The 26,982-nt window shown below is 44.8% G+C and overlaps 1 protein-coding gene across 1 annotated transcript in view; it reads right to left on the minus strand.

Moving 5' to 3' along the window:
* PRKCH (protein kinase C eta) overlaps positions 1-26,982 on the minus strand; it is a 110,285-nt gene that overhangs the window by 52,139 nt on the left and 31,164 nt on the right. The window contains exons 3-9 of the mRNA XM_048949096.1: positions 16,832-16,982; positions 16,028-16,062; positions 14,435-14,523; positions 12,308-12,437; positions 11,322-11,449; positions 8,833-8,976; positions 7,957-8,130 (exon numbers count right to left, since the gene is read on the minus strand). Coding sequence (XP_048805053.1) covers positions 7,957-8,130; positions 8,833-8,976; positions 11,322-11,449; positions 12,308-12,437; positions 14,435-14,523; positions 16,028-16,062; positions 16,832-16,982 — 851 coding nt within the window. The remainder of the gene's footprint in view (positions 1-7,956; positions 8,131-8,832; positions 8,977-11,321; positions 11,450-12,307; positions 12,438-14,434; positions 14,524-16,027; positions 16,063-16,831; positions 16,983-26,982) is intronic.

Raw genomic sequence — 26,982 nt, forward strand, 5'->3', positions numbered from 1 at the left:
CCTAAACACAGTCGCAGTGATGACTGCCACCAGCACCCACCACCACGGCCCAAGACCCCATACAGACACAGTGGTGGAGGCAGCGGGCTCTGCAGCATGGCTCCATCAGCCATTTTCTCTCTGTGCTTCAGCAGCTCCCAAGTACCAGCCTCAGCAACTGCTTACGCCAAGGAGAAATCAGACCACAGCAAGGAGGCATGCAGCAGGCAGCACCATACAGCCCAGGGCCATTGGGATCAGGGTGTGCCCACCACATCCGAAGGGCAGAGAAAAGGAAGGTCTCTTTCTCTAATTAGGTTTTGTTTTCTTTTTTTAGCCAGGAAGGGGTGCAGTGACAATTCAGACTGTGAAGCTGGGGAAGCTGCATTTCCTCTCAGTTTGATGAGCTGGTGAATGCACTTCTGAGAAGAACAGGTCACTTCCCTCATTTTTGGCTCTTGCGTCACTATCACAGCTGGGGAATGGGGCAGTTACTGCTCATGACCACACTGCTATTTTATGCTGGTGGTAGTAGGCACAATGCTGGCTTCCCTCATGCAGGCAGCCAGGCACAGAAACATCACCTAGAGAATAGCAAAATGGCTCTTGCATTAGCATAAATAAACTCTCTGGAGTCCCTGGGGGTAAAGGCTGCCTTGTGCACACATGTGCATGCAGCACAGAATTAACGCTGAGCTCATTCCAGAAGAGCTGTGTGACTGTCACAACCCAGGGCAAGCAGATGGCAGCCATGGGTTCCCACACGCTCCCAAATAATCTCACCTCATCCTCCACTTTTTGCCTGTCTTTTCTTACTGTTGGGCTGAAATCTCAAGCTCGCAGGCTGAGAGGTTTTGTAACGTGCAGTCAAAAACCATCGTTTCTTCAGGACAATGCAGCTTTGGCAAATGCAGGTGAACCAAATGCACAGATTTCCTCCCCACCTCCTCACTTCAAGATGGTCCAATTCACACTAAGATTAGCTCATTTTAAGACCAAAAACTTTTACTCAATATATATGCAAGAATATAATATTTAATCACTTCATTTGTATCTGTTTCATTAGCAACAAAAAGTCCAAAATCACAGACCAACCAGCTCATACCAAAAATCCTTACGGAATTCCAATTCAGAAGGGGAAAAAAAAAAGAAAGCCATCTTGGGCATTAAAATAAAACACCCTAGAAGTAGAATATAATGCAAGAAGAATTAAAAAAGAAATCAAATCTTACCCTCCAGAATCTTATTAAGCAGCACAGAAAAGTACACAAATAACTGCTTCCCTCCTGAAGGACCAAAAACCAAAGGGCTGGCTGAACTTGAGGAATAAATCCAGGAATAAGGAGTGAGAATATATCAATCTACAGACATCACTCATTAGACAGAAATTTATAGGACATCTGCACCCCCCAGCCAACTGCTAATATTGTGGTGTCTCAGAAGAGAGCAGCTTTACAAAGATTGCCACTTTTAAAGTTCAGAACAAGCTGCTGGAATTGCTGCTTCCAATTTGGATTGATCAGCTTGAGACAGCTCTGGCCTGTTCTCCAGAAATACTATTTGCAACATCTGCTGGCTTCAGACTGCACTTGGGGAAAGCCAGAGACCTCTGAAAGTTCACCTAAAGGTCTGCAAGAAAATCAGAGTGGCAAAGCAAGGGCTTTATGAATTCACCCAACACTGCCTGGAAAGCAATACAGGTTCAAAGAGAGTTAAAACTGAAAGCACTGCTGGGTTCAGCCTCAGCTAGTTAGCTCTCCTTTGAGTGCTGATAGCTTCTTTTTTTCCTTCTTTTTTTTTTTAATCCTTTCTCAGCACTAACCATCACTCGGTCATTCAGGCTATTTGTGAGTTGGTTTCATTTCAACTCTTTTTGTTCTGCAACTTTTTAGATTTTAAAGCCAAAGAAGAATATTACTTACGGTTTGCCACAGTAAATACATGCAACACAACGTCCCCTGGCTACCCTTGTTCTGAACTTGACTGTTTTGCCTAACAGGTACAGTCTCTCTCATAAGACACTGCAGATGGAGAGTTTTTTCTCAGGCTCATGGAAATGCAGGTAGCCAAAGTCCCTCCAGCCCCCAGGGCAGGAAAGTGACTGCAGCAGTGTTAAGATGATGGGAGCTAACACTTCAGGCCATATTTTCACTTCAGCTCATATCACCTCAGTGTGCAGTGTAAGCGTGGACACCCAGCAAAGTTCACAGATAAAGTCAGAAATGTCAGTCTGATCTTGTTTCACCTTCTGAAGCCAAAACTGCTCTGCCTACAAATAAAAACCATCCAACTTCCTGCAACGAGGAGACCACCAGAGGTGTGATAGTGCACACCAGAGATACAGCTGAGCCTCTCTAACTTTAATAGTCTGACACATCTGTTTTACCAACAAGTCAGACTGTTGCGCTACTAAAGACATCACGGGTTTTTGGTGGACACCCACAAAACCACAGATCTGGCTTTATTCCATGTTACATCAGACGTAAGTCAGACAGAGACAGAAGAGGACTGTGCAGGTGGTGGTCATGAAACAGTGGTCGAGGTGACCCTGCACCCAGGCAGTACAGTAGGAGCACAAGGATGGAGAGAGGAAATTTCTCCACAAGAGGACAAGACATAATGGCCTTAAGTTGCACCAGAGGAAGTTCGGGCTGGATAACAGGAAAAAATTCTTGTCTGAAAGAATAGCAATGCAGTGGCACAGCTGCCCAGGGAGTGGTGGGGTCACCGTCCCTGGAGGTGTCCAAGAACTGTGGAGATGTGGCATTGAGGGATGTGAGAATGGGAGTGGGCTGAGGTTGGACGTGGGATCTTAGTGGTCTTTTCCAACCTTAATGATACTGTGATTCCCACCATGTTAGAGAGGCCACTCCCCAAAAACCATGGCTTGTCTCCCCAAAGCCCCAGGTAAAGCACAAGCAACCCCAAGCTTGACTTCACAAAGGCTCTGCAGCCAGCCCCCAGCAGGATGCCTCCCTTTCTTGACAATGTTTATGACCAAAAAGTGCACTAGGCCATACAAAGGCTTTTGCAGAACACTAAGCCTAGAAACAGGACGTTCTCATCACCTTCTTTCATTTGATTTAGGCTGGCAGCAATGAAACAGAAACACACATTGGCCTCTCAGCACAGTAGCCTGGGACTAGCACCAGTCTGGATGCTTAAGAAAAGGGGAAAAAGGACCAACAAGTCTACAGAAAAACATCCAAGCAGCATGCCTGGCTGTTGGGTATGTGCATGCAGCAAGCTGTATCTTCCTGATAAGCCAGGGGGAAGGCTGGGGGGTTGGAGCCTGGGAGATGATCAAAGCTCTCCTCTCTGCTCCCAAGGGGCTCCCTCTCAGCACCCTTCAAACATCAAAGAGCCCTCTCCATTTCCCTGTCTCCCATCGGCACGCTCAAAGGACTGTGTCAGGGCACTTGAGCATCCCACCAGGCACTTCTGCCAGTCCTTGACAAGCTCCCTCTTGAAATTACACCCTGTCTAAGGCTCCAGGTTAGCCTGAACATCAACAGGAGCTGATCACAGCCTCATCTCCCCAAACACCTGTGACACAATACCTGCAATGACCCTGGGAGCACTGTTTCAGTGCTCCAGAAACCAGCAGAAAAGAACTCCTTCCCTTCTGTGCTGAGCATCATATCAGCACACAGCTTGAAAAGGGGACAGAATGCTGAACGCCGGTCAGCAGGCTGCCCTCTGAGAAAGGTACCACCACTTCATTAGCTGCCCTGGAATCCCCGCTGACCTCACCAGCACCCTGCTAACTATTACTTCTGAAGGACGCTTGTTACAGAAAGGCATGCTCTGGAGTCTCACTATTTTTGGAACAGCACAGGCAGGCTCTGTGCCTCAGCAACTGCCAGCAGAGCCACACGGAGAGCAAATCCATATAATGATCAGAGTAACAGGGACAGTGCTGGAAACAGCATCGCCTGAGGGATGGTCCCCTGAAAGCACCCTGTGGTCATGAGGAAAGAGATAAGGGCAATAAACATAAAAGGCAGCAACCTCTAACCAGTGCTTCTGACACTATTTGCATGGGAAGCTGATCTCCCCCAGTCCTCCTCATTCTCATGCAGAAGAGCTGCTACAAAAGGATATAAAAGCAAACCACCTGTGCAGGAAGAATTGTTCCTAAACCCCGAAGATGACAGGATCTACTTATTGCAAACTCATTTTAATTAAAACATTCCAGGATCTACATTCCTCAGTGTTAAATTACTGACTTCATTATTTAAACAGATAGCTTCCTTCACCCTTTCTAGGCCGGTATTGTTAAGGTGTTGGATGACACCGATGCCAGGTAAACGGAAACAAGCAATTTCGGGTGCTTGTGACCCCTAACACAGAATCCAAGATTACCCGCAGGTCAGCCCCAGCACCTGTCAGCAACTCACAGATTACTGCAGCAGGAGCATAATCCTCTCTGACACTAAAGGGAGGTTTGTAAGGCCCTGGAAAAAGCAGAGGTAAACGGCTTATGCAAGGCTGAAAGTACTCAAACCAAAGCATTCAATATAAAAGAATTAAAATAACACAGATGTGTCTCTGTGGTGAGCAGGGAGATCTCACGCAGGTGCAGCTGGAGCAGGACCAGCACAGCTCCATCCCTTCAGAGGAAAGGAATCTGGAGGTACAAGTCCCCAGCCGCTGCCTGCCCGGTGCCCAGCACGCCCAGGGCCGTGCCCAGCCCCTGCCACCCCGTTGTCTCCCCTTCAGTCTCTGGAAGCTGCGAGGCACCCGGCAGAGACAACACTTGCAACTCCTACCACCTAGCGGCTGCAATATCCCGTAAGGGAGCAAGGAGGCTGTCAGGAGGTCAGGCAGCCTCAGCTCACCGTGGGATATCAAAGCAGACCTTACGCTGCCGCTGAGATCACACTAAATAGAGATACTGCACAGAGGCAGCATCATAGAACAGAAAACCTTTCTGAAAACGATCGGCAACCGGTGTAAGTGCAGAAAAAACTCAGTCAACTCAAAACAGGCAAGCAAAAGTAGCAGCAGCACAGATTAACTCAGACAATGCACTGCTGTTTCTGGTACTTGTGCCAGCTCAGCTAATGCTAGATTACTAGCACCACACAATATCACGCCGTGCAGCACAGACATGCCCTAGGCTGTTTAAGTCAGCCCTAGGCTCTGCATCAGAACAGCTTGCTGGTGTAGGTAGAATATTATACAGGAGTGTGAATTCCAATGGCTCTAGCTCCATTCAAACGTTCAAAACTCCTTCTCAAAGTGCTGCAGCGCTTCAGATGCCTTTGAGGTCCTTCTCCTCAACTCTAATAGCTTCCTCTGGTACTGGGGATGTGGCCTCATCAGTGCCAAGCAGAAGGGATAACAACTTCCCAGACCTCCTAAAGCAGCCCAGGAGATCATTTCACTTATTTGCAATGAGTCTGCACTGCTGGTTCATACTGAACTCAGCGCTTAACCATGAGCCCCAAGCATCTTGCAGAAGGGATGCCACCTGGTCCTAGCACGTCCCAATACATCTCATGGCATCAAGTTGCTATTTCCTTTTGAAAAAACAATAAGCCTCAAAATGGCTATTTCTCTAAAAATAATAATAATAATAATGCTAAAAGCAGGCTAAGCCAGTCATTATTTACCCAGAATCTCCACCCACTGCAGACTAGAGTCATGCTTGTTTTTCTTATGACGCGAACTGTTAATGCCACATTTTCAGAATTTGGACTGTAATTGTGATCCATGTGATGTGGCTTCCAGGTAACTGCGAGTGAAAATAAGTACTGTTTTGTGCAAGCCTCCCCCCAACTCCAAACACAAGAAATTAGCTTGGCTATTTTTAAACACAGCTTCAGGCCAACATTCTGTCTTAGTGATTACTCTGTCTTTCTCTCTTTCTCTCTCTCTCTGTATCTTTTCTAACAAATAAGTGTTAACAGAGGGGATAACCCAATGCCACGTAAAGAATGACCATAAACCCTTCATATTGTATCAGCCCCATTTAAGCCCTCCTGGGAGCACTTTGCCACAAATTTGCAACTCGGCTGTTGCAATCATTTCTTCATTATAGCAAAGGGATTTAATTACATCTTTATAAGCAATTTAAATCTGGTTGTTCTGGATTGAGGTGGGTGTCACTGTATGAAGAACATGGACAAAAGACACAATGAAGTGCATGAGTCTAAACTAAACTTTCCTTTGTTTCTGTTTTTGTTTGTTACTGGAGGGAAATTATCAATCCGGAGAGTGAAACAATACAGGACTCAAGTAAAAGAGTTACCTAGGAAAACTGGAAACAGCAGGGCCCTGCTATGACAAGCACCACTCCTTTGGGATCCTTTCAGAGACTGACCAGGCTGAGGGCAATGAGGACTGAGGGATTCTTCCCTTCCCTCCGACGAGAAGCTGGTCCAGAAATTCCTGTTCGAGGCACTTCTACCGTTTAGCAACCTCCTTTTCATTTCCAGTCTAACTGTATCCATGGCCAGTCTAGATTCATTCAGTCTCAGCCAGCATCTTGATAGTTTTGTTTCCCTCCTCTGTGGCATCTGCAGGCATCAATCAGATCCTCTTTTTGCTTTCAATCTGCTAGCCTAAACAAGCCAAGCTCTCCCCTTTGCAAAAGACTCTTCAGTTACCTCAACAGCCCAGCAGACCTTCTCTGCACCCAAAGCAGATTGCATCCCTTCTCTGAACATGACAAGTAGTACCGGTAGTGACCTTAAATCTTCTCTAAGTTCACAGAAAATGCACAGCCCAGGACCATAGCAACAGGTTGCAGAAATGCTGCTGTCCTGGCTCTGACCGCAAACTGCTCACATCAATATGTGACACTGTTGATATCTTACAGGAGAAGTTCAGTAAGGCCATTAAAATTTGGGCCCTGCTTCTTCATGTTATTAAACAGTTTCCTTGGCTACAAGAGAGCACAGTGAGCTTTATGCATTGCTTGTTATACAGTACAACTGCTCTGTGAAACTACACAAGCTGTATATACAAAATCCCCAACACCTCATTTCTAGTACATGAGTGTCCATCAAGGGCTCCACCCTAAATGAGCACAATTCTTGAACTCAATAACTGGCTGTTGCATCATCCCAATGAGAAGAGAAACAGGTGGGTGGCAGAACACATCTGAATATCTTCTCCTTTTCCTTTTTCCTTTTTCTTTTTTTCTTTGAGCACATTGGGTTTACAAAGGAGTGAAGCTGCAATCGAAAGGGCAAGTTCATCCCTCCTCTTCTAAGGAGGGAACAAACCCTATTAGCATTTACCAAAAGACAAAAAGCAACTGGAAGTCAGCCCAGAAAGTCTATAAGAACTACGCTTTGGTCCTACATAAAAGCTTAGCTCAGGGTCTCCCAAACTTACCTCACTGTGATAACGCTGTGGCCACTGCCACCTCCACAGCATGTCCTGCCTACCACCACCTACATCAACAACCAGCTCCCACCCACATGCACACATGCAGAAGGAGGCTCCCAGCTGGACAGGCAGCACGTAGTCTTCCACTGAAGTATACATATCACAAGTGACAGCAGTGCTGTCTTTTGTCTTACATGCACGCAAATAAATACTGACTGTATAAGGATTTGACTCAGTGTCTACCCGTATCAGTAAGATCCCCACCACTAATCCGAGAAGGATCTTTCATTCAATTCAGAGCAGGCAAGGCAAAAGCAGTGCTATTAACTTTCAGGGAGGAGGTCAGCAGGGCCTGAGATCCCACAACAGGTCTGCAGACATTTGCATTATGCACTCCATGCATAAACACGCTTCTATGAAATATATAAACACAGGCCTCCCTGTTACTACCAGTTTGTTAGAGAGCTTACAGAACACCAGGATTTTGTTTGACAAATGTTAGAGGTCCACAGCTCACCCCTGAGCAGAGAGTTTTCTCCTTTTTTCCAGGTGGGAAAAACACAGGAGAGTGCCCCTACTTTGAACATGCCAGGCAGTATCAGGAAGGTGGCTTTCCACTGCCTGAGCTATACTTACAGGAGTCTGGAAGCAGCAGTAGAGCTTGGTGAGGAATGGGTGATTCCTTGCTAAGGAGAGGATGCGTTTCTCAGTCATGGTGCACTCAACATCGTCATCTTGGAGAATGACGTCCTTCTTCAGCACCTTCACTGCATAGAGCTGCCCACTCTCTTTCATCTTGGCAAGCATCACCTAAACCAAAAGAAGGGATGAGTCACAAGGGCTGAGCCCTTGGTCTCTTTGAGCAATACAGAGGCTGTCGTACCTTCTCACACTAGAAAGATCAGTTATCTTGTGAGCAGGTTTGTGGGTGCAAGTGAATCAGACAGTTAGCATGGGCATCAGTGCACAAGCAATGACACATACACTTCTGCCTGCAACAGAGTTCTTCCCATAGACTCCAATGCCTGCTTTGGGGCCAGATGCTCAAAATTATCCATGGTCAGTCAAACACCTGTGCCAATGCAGACCATCCATCCCAGTTGTCATTTCCATGTGCAATATTTTACACTGGCTTTGTGGCATAGCAGAGAAACAAAACCCCAGTCTTGCTGTGTTTGAAACTACTGCCTTGGCTCTATTAAAGGAAAAGTTTTCATATGCTCCAAGAAATGCTGCTAAAATTAGTGCCAATGCACACACTCATAGTGCTTTGGTATGGGACATGGCATCTTTGGTTGCTGTATTAGTTTTATTTTGTGATAACCCATTCTTTATGCTGCTATCAGATTTTCTTTCTCCATACATTCTCTAAGCAGCCTTGTCACACAGGGTTTACAAAGCACAGCCCACTGGGCAACCTGCGTGTCCCATAATTAAGTCATTTCACATACCTCAGAGCTTCTTAAACAAGAAAGAGAGTATTTCCCCCAAAGAGCCACAAACAATGCTCACCTTTCCAAAACTGCCCTTTCCCAATACACGAAGGAAGGTCAAGTCTTTGATCCCAAGTTTGCTCGCTGAACTTTCACTAACCCCGTTGTTATCTTTCAAGCTGCCTTTTCCCTGATGTCTCAAAGAAGATCTTGAAGCCAGTTTCTGTGGAAAAGAGTAAGTAAATATCAATCAGCATAGAAATTTTACTTTGCCTGATGTGATCACAGGTCAGCAATGTAGGCATGCAGGACCTGTTCAAATGCAGTGCCAGGCCACTATAGAATGGAAAGTGTATGAGTATTGACACCCCACACAGCTGCTACGTGTGACCAGCCATCCTCATCCCTGTGCAGAGATGTGCTGAGACATCAGAACTGGTTCCTGACCCAGGCATTTTAAGCCGTAATCTACCCCACAGCAGACCCAAGAGACAAGTCTGCCTCTCTCCAGCCTCACTCCCCATAAAAATAGGACTAGTGTGGAAAATAAAGTCTCATCAAACATTAGAGGCCTACACCATTTCTGCAATATGAAAAGCGATGGTGAAATCTGGAATCCGAAAAGATTTCATCTGACTCTCTCAGGTTTCCACCCAATGTGAAACCTCTCACTAAAAGCCCATGGAGTTCAGTGGGATCCGAACCTCAAAGTATTTTTCTTTCCCATAGCTGTCTTCTTCCACTGCTGCACATTTAAATGAGTACTGTTCACATCCATGCTAGCAATGTTCATCTGCACTTTCAGTTCTGGCGTGCCTTTCTAGAGCTCACGTTCCTGCCCTAAACGAAGACCAAATCAGCCTTCACTGTCCTCAGTTCTCAGCTTTCCATACTCAGTATGGGAATACACAGAAACTGAAAGCACTTCTGTTCAGTTTGTTAGTGCGAACAAAGTCACAGGGACTTCTTGAGCTCCACCTTGCGATTACTCCGGTGTAATGCAATGTTCTTCCATGCACAAGACCATCTGCCTTGCTGCTACAGGAATGGTAGCCCCAGCCACGCAGACAGCAGCAAAAGCACTCAGGACAACAGCCAACAAAACTCTCCAATTTAACCTCCTGAACACTAAACAAAACCTTAAGCTTACATGTAATAAGAGGAAATTGTTTCCTGTTCTCCTTTTGCTGTACAGCTTACGTAAGCAATGAATGTGAACAAGTGCTGATTTTCACAAAACTAAGGTGTGGGGATTGTACTTCCTCACAACTCCAAGAATATAGGAACCCTGAAATGCCACAGCATGAAGAAGGAAAATAAGAAAGTCTGATTTTGTATGAACCAACTGAAGCCAAAAGGGGCAGCACAGCTTAATGAGCTCACTATGTTGAGATAGAGTGATGTAGCCCATCAGTGGAGCTGACTCACATGATCAACCATGTCTGGCAAATACCTTTTCATTTTGAATTTACTTTCTTAGGTCAAATAAAAATGTCTAACTTTTTATTAAGAGCTATTGGTGTCTCAAACTCAGAACTAGCAAAGAAAGCTTCATGGAAAGTGACTTGTTATTAAATAACAGCCCTAGCTTCTAATACTGCATATAAACATTTTCTCTCAAGCTCCTATAGCGTGTTTTAAATTCTCCAAATACATTCATATATACAACAGCTGGATTTTTAGGATGCCTTAAATACTGACAGCCAGAAATCGTACATCTAGGTCCCAACTCCAGCAGCAATCTCACTAAGACTCTAACTTGCACAGCAGAGATCAGAGAAAATGATGTGTTGACAGTGATTCGGGTTTTAGCTGGGGAAACTGTGGTGAACAATGAAACAGTCTTGCCCCAAATTACTCAAAAACAGCAACAAAGCTATGAAGAGAATGCAGGCCTCTTGCTGAGCTCTTCTTTTGCTCTATCACAAGTAAAACATTCAGACAGTGCATCTGTGTTTGTGGAAAAGTTGAAGACAGGCATAGTGTGAATTACACTGACCAGTGGAAATCATCATCAGTGGAAACACACCGACCATGGAAGAGTCAGTGGAGCCACACTGCTGTGAAACGTAAACAAAGTGACATTTAGAGAGTGATATCGAATCACAGAATCACCAAGGTTGGAAAAGACCTTGAAAATCATCCAGTCCAACCATCTGCCTACCACCAGTATTTTCCCACTAAACCACGAAACACATCATGCCCCCACCAGGGTAGAAGACATTCCCTTTCCAGGGGAAATTTTTGACACAAGAGCCAGCAAACAACAGTCTATTCATGCAGCCCACTGCCACTTGCTGTAATTGAAGTCTCCAATTTCTCCTACACTCACACAAACTGGATTCATAGAATCATAGAATCATAGAATCACTAAGGTTGGAAAAGACCTAAAAGATCACCCAGTCCAACCGTTCACCTATTCCCAATAGCTCCTACTAAACCATGTCCCTCAGCACAACATCCAGTCTTTCCTTGAACACCCCCAGGGTCGGTGATTCCACCACCTCCCTGGGCAGAATTCCTTTGTAAAGGTTTAAAAACAGAGGAGGAAAAAAGAAAAAGACTCACCGAATTTGGGGAAATGCTTCCTGGTTGCAGGCCCATGCACGCCAAGGTTTTAGCAAGCTCTGCTGAGTTCACCCCACAGTTTGGTGCAACATTTGCTTGACATCGGATGTGGACATTCATTTTACAGACTGACAGAGGTGATGGTAGATGTGGAAAATAAAAGCAAAGGAACACTTAGATTAACTTAGGAGGCTCTAAAGTTAAAAAAAAATAACTTAGCAATGGACTGTTCTGCTTCAGGAAATATACTGACCTCATTCTACACTGGGCCTGAAAAAAGAGTGTATTTTTGCTCCTGATGTAAGACTCAACAGAATAACTTCCCAAAAAGCAGATATGCATACCCAAATTCTCCAAGTAGGGTGCTACACTACCTGAAGCTATTCATAAGCTCAAACATGTTTGAAGTATATAAACGCCATTGAAGCTATGCCTGCCTATAAATCAGGATTTATAATGCTACAGAATTAGCATTAAACTTCCTTTCCATTTGCAGATATCTAATCTTAAAGTTACACTGTTCACTGGGAAACCAAAAACCTTCTTGCTCTCACTCAGAGACACACGTACACCCTCTTGTGGAAGATGAAGGCAAACAGAAATCATTAGTTACCCATTCCATTTTACAGTTCAGAACACCAAAACAAAAACATGGATATGTTTTGTCATCAATTAACAGCGTGACAGAGTTAATCAACTCCCAAGTAAAGAGAAAAATTAACGCAGGAAGAAGTAATACTCGTGCAAAAACAATTCAACAATACAAATTGACCAAAGCTGTGCTGAGAGTAAAAAAAAAAAAAAAAAAAAATCAATGTCCTGCAAATCTGAGATTAAAAAATAGAGCAGTTATGTCTGTAATTCTGGCAAAGATGCATATCTACTGCTTGGATTCCCTTAGAAGGTTGCACAAATCAAGGCTACATCAAGTGTCTATCTAAAGTACACACATTTTGGTGAAAAGACCACAGTAAGAAGCTGCTCACTTTTACACTGTAGGCCTTGTCGCATAATGCCCCAGAGCAAGGAACCGCAGTGGTCACAGAACGTTGGGACTTTGTAGTTGTGGACGCTGAACTTATGAGGAATGTTGATGCCAAACCTCTGTTCAGTCACCTGAGGCACCAGAAGAAAAGCACAGATTTAAATATTCAAGTACACACATATACTGATGTTTGTTTACGTATCAACATTTAAATGCAGAATTATGAAAATGAATGCAAACCACAAGACATCCCGATCCACCACTTCACTGCCCTGGTTTACTTGCCTGGCAGCCCAGAATATCTGACAAAGCAGATTTTAAAAAGGGCAATTTTACATTCTTACAACAAACTGAGAATTAGGAAGTGAAGATTACTTCATCACAAACCTATCATACTCAAGTGCCAAATGTAAATTGCAGCTACAGCATTTTGTAACCAACCAGTTTCAAATAATGAACTTACATACTATGCGCAAACATTTAACTTTATGCCCAACCACTGACTTTATAAGAGCCAAGGAATCACAGAATGGTTTGGGTTGGAAGTGACCCTAAGGATCTTTGAGTTCCAACCCTCTGCCACAGGCAAGGCCACCAACCTCCAGATCTGACAACCAGGCTGCCCAGGGCCCCTTCCAACCTGGTCTTGAACACCTCCAAGGACACAGCATGCACAGCCTCTCTAGCAGCCTGTTCCAGCACCTCACCACTCTCTCTGTGAAGAACTTCCCCTGACATCTTATCTTGACCTTTCCTCCTTGAGTTTAAAACCATTCCCTCTTGTCCTATCCCTATCTACTATCTATTTGTTAGATTTAGCATGGAATAATTTTCTCACTTCCTCCTAAAATTCTTATTTCTTTTCTCTTCTTCCTCGTTCACTTCAGATCCACATTTAGCTTTACTGCTTGCTCTCCTTTATAACCTTATATTTTTTTTCAACTGGGGATCGTTCTGATCTCAAAGACACCTTAGAAAATGTTACATCATCTTAAAGAACCCATTCCCATTTAACTTCTTCATTACTTCCTAATTTGTGCTTCAACAAGCAAATGTTGGAAGAGCGACAAGGGGAACCCATGGCCTAACAATGCTTGAAGGGGCCACTGAAACAGTAAGTTTAAAGCGTTTCCTCCTCATCTCTGTCATCTTTTCAAGTAGCTTAATTAGAATCACAGAATCATTAAGGATGGAAAAGACCCCTATGATCACCAAGTTCAATCGTCAACCCACCCCCACCATGCCCAATAACCACAACACTCAGATATGTTATAAACCACTCACAATCCTACAAGATGGGTGACAAAACTGACCACTGAACTTGCACTTTAGCCTCAAGCATTTTAGCTTACTTCCATCTGGTTTGTCAAGGGGTCATCTTAGGAAGCCTAGCTCAGCAGTTCCAAGTTAAGAAACAATGAGGAGAGGCAATTGCACGGATGTGCCACAAAGACGGTTTCCACATGGGATATAATAGAACTACCTCCCAATTACAAACATTTCAATTGAATTTTCCTCAAAGAGTTATTAAACAATTTCCAATTATAGAAATGAGACACGCAATACACAGTGCAGTTCTAGGTAGGGACATTACTCCTGTTAAATATAGCCAGAACTAGCACACAAAAAAAAACAACCTTTGGAAACGCAAGTCATGCAAGGGTTTCTTTATTACAACATAAATAATTTTGTAGAGTAAATGTATGATGCAATGACTAAATGGGCACTTTAAATTACAAGGAGAAAAAAAAAAGGCAAAACAAAGAGCAGTGGTTGGATTTTCAAGCCAGAGAAATCCACATTGAGAACTGGGTCCTAAATTTTGACGATGACAATCGTGAAAATAAATTATCAAGGAAAATGGTTGCTTTGCTATATCTTCATGTCTTTGCATGAAGAATCTTCCTAAATTATATACTAGTCCAACTACTTAGTGGAATTAACGGAAGAACAACCAGATGATACTAACCTGCCCATTGTAATGGTAGCGATGCATACCCCTACCATTCTTCGTCAGCTTTAAATCCATGAACGAAGGGACACGGAATAAGTTTCATTATGGGAAAATGCCCAGCTACCCAGACAATCCTGAGTTATGATGACTCAAAATAACAAACACCATTTTTACCTTGAGATCGTTCTTGTTAGTATTGTTCTGGCACGTGCAAGCTGTAACAATTAGATGATGGCAGCGCTTGTGTACAACACAGGTGCACACTAGGAAATAAAAGAGGCATGCTGAAAAGAGCTGTCGGAAGACTTGGGACACATCACCTCAGAAACTGGTTTCTTTAAGGATCAGTTATATTATCAGGACACAATACAATACAAATACAATACAAACATGACAAACAATCAGGGCGGCTCAGAATTTCCTAAATCTCCTAACAGACATGGAGATTTATCTTCAACCCATTTCAACAGAGATTCTGCACCAGATCATTCGCAGCTGCCATAAAATAGGGGTGATGCCCACAGAAACAACACTGTAAAATGAACGCAAAGAACTGCCGTTGCACATTATCACCTGGTACTTCATACAACACACACAAACACAGCTCTAAGATGCCAAAAGCCATCCCTACATCTCAGTAACACGGTGCCTCTCCCACTGGATGAGCGCTGTCAATTAGTTTGATGGTAAGGCTCGGTGCAGCTCTGGATCTGGGATAACTGCAGCAGAATAGTGCTGTGTCTGGCTAATCAGCTAGCCCTCATCAAGAGGACTAATTAGCCCTAAAGCACAGCAGGGTTCTCTGCAGAATCACACAGAATCACAGAATTGTAGGGGTTGGAAGGGACCTCCAGAGATCATTGAGTCCAACCCCCCTGCCAAAGCAGGTTCCCTACAGTAGGTAAGTAGGTAAGCAGCTCTGAAGCTGGCTCAGCTGGAATGAACTTGGGTTCCTCCACTCCATAACCCAACATGCACTGCAGTCACCAGTAAGAGCCATAGCTACTGACTATGCAAGGAGGTTTTTTCTAATGGGAACTACAAGTTGCAGGTACATTTCAGAGCTCCACACTATTCTGTTTGTTGTTGATTCAAGCTTGCACTCACAAGGGTCTGAAAAATAACATTCATTTTCACCCAGAGATTTTATGCAGGATACCTATTACACAAGAAAGAGACTGTGTTAAAAGGCCTGAGTGACCATGCACCTGTGAAGCGAGTAGCTCTTCTTTCTTACCACAAAAAAATGGGAAGGAAGAACAATAATTAGGTGCAAATGAGGACCACAAACATCTGTACAGCTACTTAGCCAAAACATGCATTCAGGATGAAGTGTTGCACCAGGCCATGAAACTGTCCTTTGAAGTCACATCCCTACTTTCACTTTGTTTAGCCACAGAGGGAGAGACAGGAATAAGGTGGCCATTCAAACAGAGTAACTGTGCCTCAGTACCAGTCAGACACTGCACTGAAGGGATGTTGGGTCTCAAGCCTAGTCAGGCATTGCACATTTCAGGTACAACTCAGTGGATCTGTGCAGGGGGAACACTGTGGGTGAAACACAGCAACCAGATCCCTGTACGTCTGCATGAACATGGGTATTACTCCTGCAGGCACTCGAGGCAACAGCCTGACAGCTGCTCGGCTTCAGCTGGATGTGGGAGAATATGAGTGGTGATTTCGGAGAGGCTTGTAAGCAGCAGCAGGGGGAGCGCTCCTGAGACAGCACAACTGACAGACACAGAGTACAAGAGCTGAGCACCTTACCTTGGCACTGGTATCCCTGCTTCCCAAACACGCCCCTGTTCAAAACAAAATATGAACATAATTTAACATCAGAAAGCCAGCCTACCTGTAGACCACTTACAGAAAAGAGAGTCAAAAGACAAGAGGATCCCAGATGACCAGATCCCTGGACTGAAACAGCACAGCAATAATGGTGCAATTCAGTATGGGCATGCGTGGTGACAGCAAAGCACTGTCAGGGCCAGAGTTCAGTGCAATGCTGTCAATGTCCATTTATTCCTCACATTCCCTCTCACTCTAGCTTCTAAAATACTGTATTACAACACCCATCACACTTATTTAAACTGATCCCAACAGCCCACATGCTCTTATTCTCTCTCCCACTTCACACTCTTTCGAGATATCTAAGTTTCTCTTCTTGCTCTGCCTACTCCCCCTCACATATCATCCCACACCTTACACCTTTGCTGGCTTTTCTGTTCTCTGGCATTTTCACTAGTTTTTCAAGCTCAAACTCTCTTTCTCTCTGTATTCTCCAGTAAGCAGAGCTTACTTCTTACCTGAAATAACATCTGCACATACAGACGAGGAACACCGTCCTGTCTCCAGACTCTCCCTGTTGGCTTTCTGCAACCAACCTAGACATCAACTCTGGCCTCTCTGCAGAAGACTCTGGTTTGCAGTGTAAATGCACTCTGCCAATCCTGGTGGGCAGGGCAATCACTTTTGTAGCCCCTGATGAGTTCAGCATCTGGAAGGGCACATCCACCGCCAGACTATGAAAGGATTGGAAAGTCTGCACCACTACTATCGGTCCATTCTTACCAGATGAACTCCTTGCAGTGCGAGCAGTAGGTTGGCTGTCGCAGGTAGGTAGCCATGAATTTGTGCCCATTCACCTGATGCACTCGCCTTCGCATGGCCCGCTGGCGCTTCCGAGTGAGGTTCTTAAAAATGCGATCCCTCTGGAGGGTCCCTATGCAACAAAAAGCAACAGAGGTTTAGTGCCATCATGCATAACTGTCACCACAACTGAAGATTAATTCTTCATTTAGAAATAACTGCACCTTCCCACCTTTCTCTCCCTCCTCTTCCTGTTGAGACATGCCACCAACCCATTGATTCACAAGCATAAGCAGACCAGAAGCTCAAGGCTAATGAGTTATCAACACCCACAGCTCTTCAGGCAATAACTTCTGAAAATCTAACTGCGTGCAACAGATTGACCATCTCTACAGGGCAGTGCTGAGCCAAAGCAAGCACTGTTGGTGCTCATGCACCTTCATGCTTTGCTCCTTTATCACCATGTGTTGTGCAGTATGTGCCATTCTCCTTTTTCTCTAGAGAGCTTGTTTCCCAAAGGGTAGATAATATTTTATAGTTCTAGAGAGCAAGACCTCAGGAGCTGTAGGCATTTAAGAGCCCCATCATCTCAAAATTGTTTTGTTTTGTTTTTGACAAGGTTTAGGTAAGCCACATCACAGCTTCCAAGTAAAGCTCATTTTACATAAAACAAGTCCCTCTTAAAACACAAAGCTGAGCTCTCAATCAAGAAAATCATTCTCACACAGCAGCAGACATCTGACTTGAAAATCGAAGCTTAAAAGCCATCTGGTTCTGGGACCCTTGTGCAGAACAAGTCAGACTCATCTGAGTATCCCAGATCAAAGCCTCATCTGGGCCACGCTCGCCTCAGAAGAAATAAATGAAATTCAGTTTTCAAGTTAGTTGCTTTCCAAGGGATAGGCTCAGGCCCCACTAACAAGTGCATCTTGAGAACACAAGCTGGGGTCTGCTGTAGGACTCCTGCCTCAAGGGCAAGGTGTTACAGGACAAAAGCCAGCTACTGCCAAACCCATCTGCAGAGATAGAAGGGCACAGGAAGAGGCAGGCGGTCTGAAAACTTCCCAGCCCTCTGATCATCCCAGAGCTGCTGAGCAGCAGCAGTACCCAAACACAGCTGTTACTCTACCACTTCATCTACCCACTAAAAGGGGGCAGGGCATTTCCCTGCTTTCAAATGGCTTTGTTGATGAACTACTGGGAAAAAAAAAAAACACCAAAAAACCAACAAAACAAAAAAACCTGTCAGCCTGATCAAGGCTTGAAGTGTACGAATCCCACATCACAGGCATATTTCCTGGTCCTTTTTGTAAGAGTGGAGATAAGGGAAGCCATCCCTGCACTGCACAACCCAGCCACTTCAAAGGGATGCAACACACATGATGTATTCCTCTCAGTATTCTTGCCACACAGGTTTCGAAGCAAAGCCAGCCATAAAGCTCACATGTTTCTGCTGCATTCTACCAGTCATTCCAGTACGTGTCCCTTCCCTTCCACAGGCACTAAAGGGAAACTTCAGACCTGATGACATAACTGTGACACGGAGGTCAGCCTGTAACACAGCTTACATTTATTTTTAAAATGGAAGCATGTTATAAATAAGGATTTTCTCACGAAAACAGAAAAAGGATGTGGTATGGCTGATTCAAGCACTTAAAAGAAACATGCCTTTTTCACTGCTGAGCTTCAAGCAGTTGCTCAGAGACACCGGCATAGAAAAGCCTGCCCTTTTAGGAAGTGCTTAAATATGTATTTAATTCTCACTGAAGTCAACAGAACTCAGGGGACCACAGGAAGTGCCAGACTGAATCAGAACATCGGTCCATCTCGTTCAGCATCCTGCCTGTCAGCGGGCAACCAGAAACACATGACAGCAAGATGGAGGAACCCTGCAGCTGTGAGGCAATCGGCCTCTTTTCCCCACACAAGATGTCATTTTGATCTCCCGAAGTGAGAGCTGACGCGCGGAGGTTTAATATCCCTTCCCAACATTCAATCATCATTGCACAATTTCAATAGCCTTGTTATCTGCCCTAGGAAAACATGACGAGGAGGACTTCAAGAGGTCAACCAGTTCATCCCTCTTCCCCGAGAGAGATAAAGAGCCAGCTCCTTCACTGAGCCCGAACTTCACATGAGAGAATAAAAATAAAAATGAAATTTCCTTGTATTATTTTGGAATTTGCCACCTTTAAATCCAAGTGAACATCTCCTTGATCTAGGTGTAAGCATAAACATAAGAGCTTTTCTGAATTAAAGCCACAAACCTCAGTTGGCAAAATCCCCAGTGCCGGAGTTTAGAACTTGTGCTTGTAAGCAAATTACCTAAAAAAGCAGCCCAGTCTCCAGCTTGGTTCATATTACTGCTCCATTAGGAGCCCAGCAGCTCTTGCTCTTAGGATCAAATCTCCCATTTACCAGACTTTAAGAGAACATGTTCCCCATTTGGCTCACGTTGTCTCTGCCTGCACTGGTGAATCACAAGCCAGGCCTGTCCTGAGCCTTCTCTTGGCCTCCATCCACCGACACATTATGCAGTGCTACAGCTTCCAACTTACAGACACACATTAGGTGGGAATACCCTTCCCTTCCCAATCATCCAAATAAGGACCCTTTAGTTACTGTTTTTTGAACTAACGTACAGTGCAATACGATCCCATGATTCACTTTTCATTAAAACACACGCCATGAGTCAGTTGAGTTTTGGTGGGTTGGTTTTGTTTTTTAAGAACTTTTTTTTTCCTAAACACCATTATGTACATCATTAATATTTAAAGCATTTCTCAGATTTCACATTTTCCCACACTGTAGTGCTGTAGTGTGTACCAATTTCTTCAGATGCTGCACATCTTATAGGTAATCCTTGCCCATGCTTACATCCACTTCACATTAAATTCTAACAAATCTAAGCTTTGCAGGGCCTCCAGTGTTTCTAACAAGCAATCAACCCCTCTGGTTAACTTCTCTCCCATTTCCTGATGCTTCCTGCAGTGAAGATGGGCAGGATTGCCCAACACACCTCGTGGAGGCCATCTATCACATGATCTGACCGATCCAAATACACAGCCACGTCCCATAGAACAAATCTCCAGCAATTCCACGAACCACACCACAGTGTGTGAGCTCATCCCTCTGACAGCACACTGCTGACAAACACACCTTCTTGCCAGCAGCCAGCCCTCACTAAGCCCTCACTTTAGCCTGCCCTTGGACTGGATGACCAACACAGCATCAGTCCCCACACCGGTAGTGTCATGGGACACGAAGTCAGTGCAGAAGTTTTCCTGTTCTGCGTTCTGGAGAGTTGCCTACAGAATTTGTGTTTTCCTCCTGTGTGTGGACAGCATTTTACAGAACAAAGCTGCTCCAGACCACTTAAGAAGACACAGACGTTCGAAAGCCTCTAATTTCTGGTAAAGCACCAAACCAACAGTTCAAATACTGTCATAAAAGCAAGCAAGTAATTTTACCCAGCAATGGGAGCTGTCTGCATTCATGGTTAAATTTAGATACCTGTAGCTATGGGGTACTTACTGTGCCTAGCTAGGTGTAAAAGCAACCACAAAGTTAAATACTTCCACTTCCCCCCCCTCCACTTGTGCCTAACACATGCTCATGCCAGCAGTGGACATCAGCACACATTTGCACCTGGCAGTAGTTACCTGTGCCTGCCTTCCCAGCCAGAGACATCCTCCTCTGTCTCTCCACACAGACCTTTAGGACAATTAAACGTAACCATTGCAACAGCTACTTATCCATACCACTGAATGCCATTACCCTCTGCATCCAGCAAGCAGCCCTGGCCAGCGCTCAGCTCCTGATAGAGGAAGGACAAAGCAAGCTCTGCTGGAGAGAATTCACTCCTTCACAAACCTTTGTAGAACAGCGGTTTCTGTTTCAGTTATTTTATTCTAAGGCGTTTTTTTAGTTTAGCTCTCACAGTGGCGCTGTAACTGCAGCAGTAAGGGAAAGCTGCACCTTGCAGTAGCTCATCTAGGAGAGCCTGACCTTGCTTCTGCCATAACCACACGGGTGAAGGTCACCTAGACACATCCTACCTGCAAGTAGTACTGGGGGGTTTTAGAAAAGGAACACAAAAATCAGATGAAGTAAATGGAAGGCGGAGGGAGAACATGCACCCATCCTTTCCAGCAGTGCTGCAAGAGCTCTCTCAATCTGTACCCAAAGCAGGCTTCTTCACATTGACTGAAAATAAACAGAGGTTAAGCTAAGGTGTTTATTTTCCAAGCCAGAAAACATCCTATCTTATGAACAAATCCTTTATGAAGACTCTGTATCATTTAACCAGGAGTTATGGTTATCATCATAATCTCAAGGATAGTCAAAACCACAGAAAGTCTTTCTAATTAGAACCTTATAAACACAGCACAGCATCAAAGAGTCTGATAGCCCAATTCTGAAATGGGAAAAGTATTGAAAAGCTATGACCTAAAGCTGTATTTTCATTGCTGACTGTTCTGCTTCCCCAGTATACACGCTGTAGATTGAAAATCTTTCTTTTTTGCAGATGTTTAGAGTTTCCATTTCAAGAATTACTTGAACACAGGAACCTGCCAAGGGAAGACAGCCACATCCACACAGAACTTGATAACTATTTGAGATTTCTCTTCCACTTCACAACCATCCAAGCTTCTGTCCTGCAGTTTCTGTCAGTTTGTGCACAAGAACAGAGATTAGTTCAAATCCCAGTTGAGGTTTATTGCAAAGCAGACACACATGGCACATCAAATAGAGGTTGGGACTTATGTTTGAACCAGCTGCTGCTGCTTCCTCCTCTGAAAGTGGGAGACATTTGGTACAAAGACCAAAGAACTAGCTGGTGCTAACAGGACTGGGCTGCCTTCTGCCAGCACTACCCAGAAAGGCCATTTTAATGGGCAGTTCATCTTTTATGATGCTAACTAGTAAATACGTCCTAAAGGACAAGGAGGAAAAACGATGCTCTGACCCTCCAGAATAGGAGTTTTCCTGTTCATCACAATGGAACAGAATTCTCAGCAGTTTTGGAGATGCACAAAATGTGAAACCATCCTTGCCCCAATCAGAGCACCAAATCACATGAATTCTGTAGTCAAGGCAAGACCTTTGTCTCTCATGCACGTGCTGAAGTAGGGCAAACCCTCCTTCCTTCCTTCTTTCCTTCCCTCCCTGCCAGGCTGAGGACATAAACTCATCTCAGCTCTAAGCAGTCGGTAGTATTTGAGTACGAGGCTGAATGATGATGGCTGCGTGCAGCAGCAGGGAGAACAGGACCAACAAAGTTCAATCAGCGTTAGCAAGCATGACAGCATGCAGCTACTGCTATAAATCCCACTACAAGCTTACTTCTAGAATGATAAAGCAACGCCAAAGCCCTGGTGCCAGCAGGTGAGGAAGAGATCACAATGCTGAGCAGACACACCTCAAGCACTAAGTGCTAAGGATGCAGGAGGAACAGCTGCTTTTTATGTTTGCATAAGTTCTGTGAGAACACCAGAAGGAAGAAGACAGCTTGAGAAACTTAAAGCTACCAGCAAGAGTGTATGCTGCTGCCATGTGAGAGCCTACACACCAACTGCGAATTCTATACAGGTTATTTTGCATAGTATTTTACCAAGATTGCCATGAAGCTTTTCAAACATTCTCCACATCTGCTTTTACAAGCCCCTTCTGGGATTTTTGTTTTTTTTTTTTAGTAAGCCTTCCTATTGATGTTGACAGTTACAAAGAAAGCACTGCAATATATTGTGCAAAGCTGGAAAGCATGAATAGAAAGGTTTCTTCATTCATTTCTGCAGTGAGTATCGGAGTATGGAGAATAACAAAAGATTCAATGAACAACATGAACAACCTCAAGCCATGGAAGACCGGGTTCTGAAAGGGTTCTGAAACTGCATGCCAGCTAGCCTGTATTTGATGGGACAGCTACTTCCCCACGCTTCCCTCTCCCATCTCTTTACAGCTACACCACTGTGAGAGAAGGAAAAAGACAACTCCATTTTCCATCCTGTGTGTGTTTCTCTGCCAGCAGTGAGAGATGCTTTCCTTAAGTTCATTTTTATCATTCCATCTCTGCAAGTTTTTGCATTAGTTTAGGGATATTAACCTTGCGATACTCTCCTGAAAGAGACAACAGGCTGGGATGATAACATGCCTCAACGTGCACCAAGAGAATATGCCAGGTAAGAAGGTTTCTATTTTGTATTAAAGGAGAAGCCTGAGAGAGCAGGCATCCGCAATACTGACCTGAGCCCTTCAGAACCAGAGACCATAACTGGAAAGCCAGCTCGTACCTGTGCCTGTACCCAGCAGGAGGCATGCAATACCCATAAGGCTTGGAAAAGCAGGGTACATCAGTCAGTTCACATCAAGCCATTGGGTGGATACGAGTTTCCCTCTGGCTGCAACTGCATGTGATCTCCCAGATGCTGCTGGTTTGGGTGAACACACAGCAGCCCCAGCACCTCTACCTGCTCACCATGGATTTCCCCACCCACAGCCTCCGAGACACCAGCACAGCCCCATGTGCCACCATAGCCCCATCCTGCCACGCTGAGCTGTGTTAGAGGCAGACAACAACAGCAAAAAGCCCACTCTAATTAAAAAAAATAATAATAAAATTAGGTTGAACTGCACTAACAGCAAGCAATAGCCAGTAATATCTGCTTTGCAGGCAGAGCAGTACATCTGCTGGCTGAACAGGGCCCAGGTGGCCAAGAAGGCTAATGGCATCCCAGCTGGTATCAGAAATATTGTAGTCATAAGGACTAGGGATGTGATCGTCCTTCTGTACTTGGCTCTGATTAAGCTGCAGCTCAAGATTCGTATTCAGTTTCAGGCCCCTCACTACAAGACAGACATTGAGGTATGGAATGTGTCCAGAGAAGGGCAACAAAGCTGTGAAGGGTCTGGAGCACAAGATCCTTCAGGAGGAGGAGCAGCTGAGGGAATGGGGATTATACTGTCTGGAGGAGGCTCATGGGAGAGCTTATCACTCTTTACAACTCCTTGAAAGGAGGTTGTGGTGAGTGGGAGTCAGCCTTTTCTCCCACATAACAGCAGCAGGAAGAGAGGACTGGCCTTAAGTTGTGCCAGGGAAGGTTCAGTTTGGATATTAAGAAAAATTTATTTTCCTAAGTAAAGAGTGGTGATGCAGTGGCACAGGTGGTGGAGTCACTGTCTCTGGAGGTGTTCAAGACCCGTGGAGATGTGGCACTGAGGGACATGGGCAGTGGGCATGAACGAGATTATCTTATAGGTCTTTTCCAGCCTTAATGATCCTACGATCTGCTTGTAGCCTCAGATTTACCATAAGATGGGGAAGATCTTCCCCTTCACTTGAAGATGTGCAAATACTTCTAGCAGCATGGTATTTCTTACTGCATTACTCATAGAGACTTAACACACTAATTCCTCCTCCCCTCATTACTTATACTCATTATTATTTCCTCCTGCTTAAGCAAGTGAATTTCCATTGTAAAGCCTCCTCTTAGTCCTTCTCACCTATTAAACTGAAGAGAAACATGTTGAGATGTGATTTACTAAGAAAGGAAGCCATTTAAGCATATTATTCGTTAAAAACAGGAAAATAAAACTAACAAAGCAACCCTGATCTCTTCCACGATTAATTCATTCACCAGAAGCCCACAGTGTTAGATTTCAAACTACGCTGCCTTGGTGAAGAGCACACGTAGAACCCATGGAGCGACAGCACTTACAGGTCAAAGTTACCCAGCTCTTGTGCAAAATCCTTGAGAAACACATAATTGGCATGCTGTGCAAGCAGCAGGGAGATCCTGAACTTTCCCCTCATCCTGATGCCCCAGGGCTTGCATGTGTCGTAACAACCAGCAACTCCTGCTCATGGGCAGCTCCACAGCAGGATTACAACATCCTACCAAGATGCCATACCTACACAGCATGGCACGTGCTCTGAGATGCATCTATTTTTAAACAGATGCAGTTTAAAGCTACTTTTAGGTAGATGCTCTAGGGACATCATTCTTCAGGGCTACATGACCAGCTTCTGGATGAAAGTCAGCCAATCGCACTGAAACAAGAGTGGTTTTACACTCAAGTTTGCTTAAGATTCACGTATTACTATTTAGGCAATGCAACTTTTCCAGACAGATGCAGGCTGAACATCAGCCTCAAAGAGGGGGCACCAGAAATATATTCTTTATGTAACATGAGGCAAAATGCATAATGAAACTGGGATGAACACAAAGCCTGCTGCAGCAGCTTGCATTCAGAAGGACCCAACATCTTGCAGCAGTCTCAGAAACTGCAACCACATTACTCAACATCACAGCCATCCCTGGGATAAAACCTCAAGTTTCCTTACTAAGGGCGCTGCACCTTTCATCAGGAAAGCAGAATGTAACCAAAAGCACAACTGGAAACTAAACAGGAAAGGATTAACTGGGAAAGTTAACTAAATCAGACAAATTAAACAGTCTCCCGTTCTGCTGCTTGGGCTGCCAACTGCTGTTGCGCAGTAGCCATCACCAATGCCTCAGCCTCTCCCAAGCCTTTGCTTGGGCTCTGGCTTTGTACTGGTGTAGAAGGATGACCAACGCCTGAATCACCTCCACCTCCGTGCAACAGCTGGATCCTCCCGGCCAACTGGCCACCCTATGGCTGGGCGGACCCTGCCCAAGCACTGTGGCCGCACGCTCAGCTCTGATTGCACCGCCGATCCCTGCTGCTCTCAACATTTCCATATGGCAGCTTGTTAATAAGTTCCCGAATTGCAACAACCTTAAGAAGCGGCTTGTTTACCATGTCTCTCTCCCACACAGATTCCCACACACCATGGGCTGAGCGAAACGCTGCCACAGAGAAGCACTTGTCAAAAATAATAATAAGTTCAGCCCCTTGTGCTCCAAGCTTGCTGCTGCCACAAAGATATTTGTCAAAAGGCAGCACCTCTTATCATCGAGAAGATGATGGTAGCGTTGCAAGGAAAATACCTACCTCCCTCCCCAGCTCCTCCCCAACAGGGTTTTCCTGCTGCAATACACATTTTTCCATTTCTGAGACACATTTCCAAGATTTCAAAAGCAGATGTCCCAAATCCACGCAAATACAGCTTCTAAGAATGCCAGATGCTACATGTAGAGGGAGTTGCTCGCACTGGCTCAAGATCTCTTTCTATGCAAGGAAGAGAGACTCAGGGTCAGGCTGGACCAGGCTCTTAGCACCCTGATCGAGCTGTAGGTGTCCTGCTCATTGCAGACGTGTTGGAACTAGATGACCTTTGAAGATCCTTCTAACTCAAACAACTCCATGATCCTAAGGACCTGGCAGGTTTCACCAGCCCCGTACCATCCACCAGCACCACCAACCAATTTGATTTTCACAGCTCCTTCCACTGCTGCTCCTGCCTCTGCAAGGGCTCTCCCATCTCACCCCTCTCAGTCACAGACATTCAATTCAGAGTTGGGTGAACATGATCCAAGTCACCTTCTCCATCAGCCTGTGATGAACACCTCTGTCTGCAGCTCCTCTCTTCTTTCTCCCAGTGCCTCCATGGAGAAGGATCACGTGGAAAGGAAACTTGTTTAGGCTCAAAAGAAACAGGATGGAAGTCAGAATGCAGTGCAATACTCACAACAATGCACTTACACTGATTTAAGCAGTTCCCCTGAATAGCAGCACCCTGTCTCCTTCTACAGTCACCTCTCAGCTTGATCAATATCCAAATCTGGTTTGCTGTGCACCCCACAAACAGCTGTGCTGGCACAATGTGAGGTGTGAAAACAAGCTGGAAGGAAAACTAGACAGATTTCATCGTGCTTTCTGTAGGATCTGTGTCACTAACAGCCAGCTCAACTGAGCTGCGAGACTGCCCAGATGTGCAACATACCATCAGCTCTTTGGATGGGATATTGGTGCCTCTCTGAAGGACTTGCTTTTCTTGCCTTATCCAACATTTGGACGTGAAACACAGGACCTCAAATAACGCAAAGTAAAAACATGTGCAGGACCAGACGGGGGCCCAGATAACTCACCACTCTCTTAAGGGCCAAGAGCTGTGCACGATGCAGATGAAATGTCTTTCTGCCTTTGGCTAGTCTGCAATCAGAGTCTGCATCATGAACATATAGGAAGGCCAAACTTTAGATACAAAT

Source organism: Lagopus muta, chromosome 6, assembly GCF_023343835.1.
Source record: "Lagopus muta isolate bLagMut1 chromosome 6, bLagMut1 primary, whole genome shotgun sequence".
NCBI lineage: Eukaryota > Metazoa > Chordata > Aves > Galliformes > Phasianidae > Lagopus > Lagopus muta.